Source organism: Colletotrichum gloeosporioides (assembly GCF_011800055.1).
Source record: "Colletotrichum gloeosporioides strain Lc1 chromosome Unknown consensus_57, whole genome shotgun sequence".
Classification (NCBI taxonomy): domain Eukaryota; kingdom Fungi; phylum Ascomycota; class Sordariomycetes; order Glomerellales; family Glomerellaceae; genus Colletotrichum; species Colletotrichum gloeosporioides.
Genome location: NW_025544702.1, coordinates 218,979 through 226,666, shown reverse-complemented (window position 1 = coordinate 226,666; position 7,688 = coordinate 218,979). Strand labels below are relative to the sequence as shown.

Genomic DNA, 7,688 nt, shown 5'->3' with positions numbered 1-7,688 from the left:
AAGTAAGCGTGGCTGATATGTCCACACTTCGTCCATTCACCACAGTTCCCTCCAAAGGTTCAAAGGGAAACGCTGCACGTTGAACGGGCTGCATACCTCGTGCGGACGGACTTGTTGGGTGGGGTTTCTACGAAACGGGAGGTTGTTTCTCGACGTGATGGGATGAAGTAAGCCCTCGTTCTTTTTTCCTCTGTGCGACGGCGAGGTTTCTGGGGTAGTACTGTGAAGTGGTACGCGCTTTCTGCGCGCGCGATGCGCTGTGCAGGACGGGAACCGGGGAGAAGGGAGAATCAGATGTTCGGGAACGATGCCGTGCGACGGTTCTGTCGGGGATGGCAGACTCGGGATTCCGGGGAATTACCAATAGCATTTGCGTTGACGTCGAGGGTTCTGATGACACTGCGACTTGTCTCGCGTCTCTCCAGGCATGAGAGAACCCGATTCCGAGCTTGTCTTGCATTGGCGGCGGCGGCGGGCTCGGCTCGCCGTCTGGTTCCTTCAGACGTATGAATGAATGCAAAGACGCGCCTGTTCAACGCGCTCTTCCCTCAATTTTGCCATGGAGGGGCCTTGGCTGGCTGCTCGGGTCAGCCACATCCGGGCTCCCATCGGAGATGACCTGGACTCTCGATGAGGCAGGCATTTATGGAATGACGTTGTACCAGAATAGCCTCTATCTCGCTCAGCTCCGGCAGCGAGGTGCATCACGATATCAATCTGGGGAAGCACATAGGCGTCATTCGGAATGGAGGCGAGGCGGGCTTCTGTGTGACGGGAGGTAGCGTTAGGTGACTGTGGATAGTGTTATCGATAGGTTGGTGTGACAGTATTAGCGATAAGGTTTGCTTCCCGATAAGAGCTTGCAAGCGCCACAAAGCGCGCCTCTGATTCGTTTGTCAGCCGCCCCGCGCCTCACCTCCATCAAATTTCATCACCATCAGCCTCAACAGGAAGGGGCGGCGACATACTCATCGCCTGCACCACCAACTCACCTCAGCGTCAAGATTTCCACAAGGAAAGTACATCATGACGAGTCTCAAGCGATCGTTTGAGGCGGATCCCTTTGCCGCGAATATCTCCAGCAAGGTCTATGTCCGTTCTACGAGGAAAGGCAAGGTTCAGAAGATTGTGAGGGAGGTCTACCTGCGTCAAGATATCCCCTGCTCCTCTAAGCTTTGCCGGAGCTGCCTGCAGACGGCCCCCAGAGATGCGGCCAACAATAGTAAGTGAGACATGTCTGCATCGATACGAGCTGTACGCTGATAAGATCCCCCAGTCCAACCATTCGTCCTCTCGGACAAGCCCGCCGGGACCAAGGCGTTCCCTCAGGGGCACTATATCGTTCCAGACACCAATGCGCTCCTGAACGCTATGGATCTCTTCGAACAAGGCTCTGCATTTTACGATGTCATCATTCTGCAGACTGTTCTCGAGGAGCTGCGCAATCGCTCGCTACCACTATACAATCGTCTCGTCGGCCTGACCAAAAGCGAGGACAAGCGCTTCTATGTCTTCTTCAACGACTTCCGTTTGGAGACATACGTCAACCGCGAGCCTAACGAGACCGTTAATGACCGAAATGACCGTGCTGTACGCAAGGCTGTCAAGTGGTACGCCGACCACCTGGCGCAGACCAAAGCCAAGAGCGTCCCTGCCGTTGTTATGCTCAGTGACGACCAAGATTGCTTGAAGAAGGCCAAGACAGAGGGTGTCGCTGCCATGTCTCTGCGTGAATACGTTGGAGGTCTTGAAGATAGCGACAGACTGCTGGACATGGTTGCCGAGTCGCGAAACTCTGACTTTTCCAAGAAGCCCAGCGGGCCCTTGTACGCGGAATACTACAGCATGTCCAAGATGATGACTGGTGTCAAGGCTGGATTGATGCACCAGGGTAACTTCAATGTCTCTCCTTACAACTATCTGGAAGGTTCTATTAATGTCCCCGCGTTCCCGAAGCCTCTTATTGTGCTGGGAAGAGAGAACATCAACCGCGCAGTCAACGGCGACGTTGTAGTCGTCGAAGTTCTGCCCAAGGACCAGTGGAAGGAGCCTTCCACAAAAATCATTGAGGAAGAGGCCATTACCCGCGACGAGAATGCCGATGCCGAAGAAGCTCAGGACTTTGTGTCTGAGAAGGAGCGCAAGGCGCTGCAAGAGGAGGTCAAGAAGACACAGAGCAAGAGCACCGAGGGCCGGGCACAACCAACAGCAAAGGTTGTCGGCATTATCAAGCGTAACTGGCGTCAGTACGTCGGACATATCGATCCGTCATCAGCAAGCAAGAGCGGCGGCCAGGGCCGTAAGCAGGACAACGTCTTCCTCATTCCCATGGATAAGCGCATTCCCAAGATCAAGCTGCGCTCAAGACAAGTCTCTGAGCTCCTAGGCAAGCGTCTGTTGGTCACAATCGATGCCTGGGAGCGCGACTCAAGACATCCTGTCGGCCACTTTGTTCGCTCCTTGGGTGAGCTCGAGACCAAGGCGGCAGAGACGGAAGCCCTTCTCCTGGAGTACGACGTCCAGTACCGCCCGTTCCCCAAGACCGTCCTGGACTGCCTGCCAAAGGAGGGTCACGACTGGAGGGTTCCCCAGAGCACGGAAGATCCGGGCTGGAGGGACAGAGAGGATCTTCGCAAACTCCTCATCTGCAGTATCGATCCCATCGGTTGCCAAGATATCGACGATGCTCTCCACGCCAGGCCACTTCCCAATGGCAACTTCGAGGTGGGCGTGCACATTGCCGACGTATCTCACTTCGTCAAACCCGGAAACGCCATGGACACAGAGGCTAGCTTACGTGGTACAACCGTATACCTTGTGGATAAGCGTATTGACATGTTGCCTATGCTTCTCGGCACGGATCTCTGCTCGCTAAAGCCGTATGTCGAGCGCTACGCCTTCTCCTGTATCTGGGAGATGAACTCGAACGCAGATGTCGTCAGCGTTCGGTTCACCAAGTCGGTGATCCAGTCTAAGGAAGCCTTCAGCTATGAGGCGGCACAACTTCGTATCGACGACGGCTCCCAACAGGACGACCTTACGAACAGCATCAGAACGCTTCTTGCACTGTCCAAGAAGCTGAAACAGAAGCGTATGGACGCCGGTGCCCTCAGCCTGTCTTCTCCCGAGGTCAAGGTGCAGATGGAGTCCGAGACATCAGATCCCATCGACGTCAAAACGAAGCAGCACCTCGACACCATGTCTCTGGTCGAAGAGTTCATGTTGCTCGCAAACGTCAGTGTAGCTACCAAGATCCACGAGGCCTTCCCTCAGACCGCCATCCTCCGTCGTCATGGTGCTCCCCCCAAGACCAACTTTGACGAGCTTGCAGACCAGCTGCGTGTGAAGAAGGGGCTCGAGCTCCGTGTCGACTCTAGCAAGGCCCTTGCCGACTCCCTCGATACTTGCGTCGACCCAGCCAACCCCTTCTTCAACACCCTTGTCCGTATCATGGCCACTCGTTGCATGATGAGTGCCGAGTACTTCTGTTCCGGCACCCAGGCCTACCCTGAGTTCCGCCACTACGGTCTCGCCTCTGAGATTTACACCCATTTCACCTCCCCCATCCGTCGCTACGCCGATCTCGTGGCTCATCGCCAGCTCGCAGCCGCCATCGGCTACGAGGCCATCCACCCGGCTGTTCGTAGTCGCGGACGACTGGAGGCAGTCTGCAAGAACATCAACGTCCGCCACCGCAATGCACAGCTTGCGGGCCGCGCCAGCATCGCGTACTACGTCGGCCAGGCGCTCAAGGGCAAGGTCGCCGAGGAAGAGGCGTTCGTGATGAAGGTGTTCAGCAACGGCTTCGTGGTTCTTGTGCCGAGGTTTGGTATCGAGGGACTCATTCGGCTCCGGGACCTTGCGGAGACGGAACCTGACAGTGTCTACGACGCGGAGAACTACACGCTCACGACGTCGGGCAGCCGCAAGCTGAAGGTGGATCTCTTCCAGAAGGTCAAGGTCAAGGTCACTGATGAGAAGGACGAAGCCACCGGCAAGAGAGGTGTCAAGATGGAGCTTGTCAGCGCATAAGCTCTGAAATGGTTATGAGTAGCATAGGAAAAGTTAACGGTGTTTTCTGTTTCGTAATGTAACGTAGAAGACGGCATGGCGCCGCTGATAGAGGCTTGAGAAAATGCATAGCCCTCATGTTTTGGATCTTGTGACTTGAATCTCGGCGACCACCCTATGCCAGTCAAGGTAAAATGTCTGCGCCTTGACGCCAGTCACACAAATGCCTACTATCCACACGGCAGACGTTTGTTTTCCATGCAAGCGAGAAGAGCGACGGACCGACGTTGATTTCTTTTGAATCCCAACAGCGCAGTACTGTGTCTCTCAACCCTATCGCTCACCCCATTCATCACTTCTGCATGGTTTTAAACTCCATTTTGACGTTTTTCTGCTCACAGCCAGCAGCGTCAATTTCTGAATCAAGCAAAGTGATCTTGTTCGGCTAGAGTAGTGTTCTAAAAACCGTCAAAGGCAGAGCGCGGCATCTTGTGAAGCTGATGGATCACGGAAAGCAACATCCTCTTGGTTTCAAATAAGCTAACTAAGGTTAGAGTCCGATCGCACTCCTCATGAAGACAACGCAGCTACCCATAGCGCACAGCGATGCTTGTCTCTCACAATATACCGTATCAACTTGTTGACCTAAGAATCCGCTTCCCCCGCCCTCTTGTATACAAGGCTTTGGTAGGCCAGCTGTGGGGAAGCAGTTCTGTTAGTAATAGCGCGACTAATCCATCCCCGGCGGATTAGGGGGGAGGGCGGATTCTGAGGTCAACAAGTTGATACGGTATCGTGGATGGGCGGAGGGCGTCCAGGGGAGGTAATCATGGGTGGAAAGCAGAAAGGTCAAAAGACTCCTGGATTTGGCTTTTCTAATTACAAGTGAGTCTCAGAAGATGTCACCATGTCCACTAAATGCAGAAGTCATACCAGAACAGGCAACTCCATGCTGAGAAATGAAGAGTTGGATAATTCTTTTCGTGTGCGGGCTTAGACCTCGCCATTTTCCAGTGGCCGCTCTTAAGCTAGAATGACAGATGGCTAGTGCGAATATCACAACAGTCATTTGAACCCGGAGGCAGCTTTTGATGGCGGATGAGCATATGTGAATGAGGGCCAACGTGTTTTGATCGTCACTGCCCCTTTTTATTCTTTTTCCCTAAACCACCCCAAACGCCGGGTAAATAGACGAGCCAGCTAGGCCATGATGAAGAAAACCACAACGCATCTATACTCTTTTGATATCATGCTCCGGCCACACCAAGATCTACTCATTATACCAACCAAGGCCTACTGCTCCATGGCATCATCTCCGGCAGTAGCAGCCGCGCCTAGATCCGCGAAGAGGTCGTCAATGTTGAACTCCTTGGCCCATTCCGTGACGATAGTCTTCTGGTCAGGAGCAGCAGCGTCATCGGCAACAGGAGCAGCGGCAGCGGCATCCTTGGCGTCGCCCTGGACAGCGAGCACAGGTGCCTCGACCCAACCCTGGATGCGTCCGTCACGCCAGTCCGTAACCACAGTCATGGCAGCAGCGGCAATGTTGGGAACACCACCGCGGCCAAGACGTCCGCGCTTGCGAGCAACCTGCACCAGAAAGTCGGTCGTAAGGTCGCCATCGGTGCGGCTGGGCATGAGAGGAGGTAGGTCGTACACATCCGTCAGCTTCTGCAGCAGGTCGGGAGTCGCGGAGAGACGGCGCAGTAGCAGTGTGACGGCGGGAACCGGATCGTCGATGTTCTTGGGGGGCACGGCGTTAAGGAGGACGAGGTGGGCGTGGGCGTCGGTTGAGTTCTTGAGAGACACGAGACCAGACGAGGAAGCGTTAGAGGCGGAGGGGAAGACGATACCGGGGGAATCGAGGAGGGTGAGTTTGCTGTCGATCTTAACAGCGCGGATGCTTGTCGTGACACCGGCCTCAGCACCGGCGGGGCAGGCCTTGGAAGAGCCGCGAGCGCCACTGAGGCGGCCCAGGAGGGCGTTGATGACGGAAGACTTGCCGACATTGGGATAGCCAATGACACCAACCGACACGGCGCGCTTGAGCTGTCTCGTCGCAGCGTACGACTTGAGAGCACGGAAGAGGTCTGCAGACGTTTTTTGCACGGTGAGCTCCTTGTGGTTGAAGGTCTGCGCGTTAGGCGCCGGGTTGGACGCGCGCAGGGGCAGAGTCGGGAAGTAGCGGCGGAGGTGGGTGAGCCATGCCTGAAGGGTCTTGGGGGGCACGAGATCGATCTTGTTGACGATCAGAATCAGACGCTTGCCGCCGTTGGCGGCGGCCATGACACTGCGCTCGACGTCGCGGGAGCGGGTGGATTCCGGGTCGCGGGCGTCGAGAACGTAGAGGATGACGTCGGCTTGTTCGACAACGTTTTTGAAGACCTTGTCAAATGCCTTGCGGGAAGTCGCATTTCCAACAGCAATCTCGGCCGGGGCGTCCGAGTCGTCTGAATCCTCGTCATCGTCCATCTCGTCGTCGTCGACATCGCGCAGGTCCTTCTCGTAGCTCTGGGCGGCGGCTCTGGCGCTGGCGAGCAGCGCAGCCATGGGGTTCGACTCGTCCACGTCCTCGTCGTCATCCTCAACCATCATGTCGTCATCCTCCTCCTCACCATCCTCGCCCATCTCGTTCGCATCGGCATCTTCAGCGGCAGCGACGCCGGTCTTGGCCGCCTTGGCCAGCTCGCGACGCTTTTGCGCCTCCTCGGCCTTGCGTAGCTTCTTCTCCTCAATCTCCTCGAGAATCTTTTCCTTGTAAGGGAACAGGTTGGGAATTCCCGGGTCCTTCTTGAGCTTGGAGCGCCATTCGGGGTTCTTCTTGGCTAGCTTTCTCTGTTTCCTCTGCTTGGCCGCCGATGCCTTCTCGATCTTGTGGCGAAGGCGGACGGGCGTCCTCTTGGACTTTGGCTCTGCGATATTGTCAGATGCAATCTGTTGAAATTGGAAGGTTATAACGTACTCTTGGGCTTGTTGATTGATCCGGCCATCCTGAAAAGTTGTCCGCGCAGAAAATCGACAAGATGTTGCGTCGGAAGACGTTGTACTTGCTGCTGGGGCGCGACGAAATTTCCCACACACTGGCTTTGCGGTGGCCCAGTACTTTCAAAAATTTAGTGGGAGGTCGGTTTCTGCCGGATCTCACCGCTCGTTATCTCTATCAGACCCCCACCAGAGCCTTTCACCGCCCTGGACTAGTCCTATTACGGAAGCCCCGCCAACCCAAGGCGCTGCCATCCAGCCCGTGCAGTTCATTGCGGGTACCCCAACCACGATCAACGTGCTGCAACTAGTGGACCGCAAGCGCTGACAAGGCAATGTTCGGCGGGCATGTCCGCTGTAAGCACGATTCCTGTCCGCTAACAAGGTTGGAAGAGCGTGTGACTCTTGCAGCGGATTACTAGACTTGTCGACGCCGACTTGCACGGGTCGGTTTCCATGTCACACAAAGAGTCATCCTGCCTCATCAACTCCAACTGACTTCATATCAACATACCTACTTGTCGACTGGAAGTCCTGCACCTGTAACACTCTGCATATATTTGAGACGCAAAAACTCTGGCAAACGGGGTTTAGGTTTGTCAATAAAACTAGATTGTCACTTTTACACGTCTCTTGCACACTTGAGTAAGTTTCCATATTGCTTAGAGTCCATGATCTTGACATTGACAACTCCG

General features: G+C 55.2%; 2 protein-coding genes across 2 annotated transcripts; one reads left to right on the top strand and one right to left on the bottom strand.

Moving 5' to 3' along the window:
• Positions 1-1,026: 1,026 nt before the first annotated feature.
• On the top strand, positions 1,027-4,032 carry GCG54_00009700 (Exosome complex exonuclease dis3; the record flags this gene model as incomplete). The annotated part of the gene is made up of 2 exons (XM_045409640.1): positions 1,027-1,222; positions 1,277-4,032. 2 exons carry the CDS (start codon positions 1,027-1,029, stop codon positions 4,030-4,032), a joined length of 2,952 nt encoding a protein of 983 aa, XP_045262164.1.
• A 1,272-nt stretch (positions 4,033-5,304) lies between these two features.
• Positions 5,305-7,001, bottom strand: GCG54_00009699 (Nuclear GTP-binding protein NUG1; the record flags this gene model as incomplete). The annotated part of the gene is made up of 2 exons (XM_045409639.1): positions 5,305-6,923; positions 6,974-7,001. 2 exons carry the CDS (start codon positions 6,999-7,001, stop codon positions 5,305-5,307), a joined length of 1,647 nt encoding a protein of 548 aa, XP_045262163.1.
• Positions 7,002-7,688: the final 687 nt, after the last annotated feature.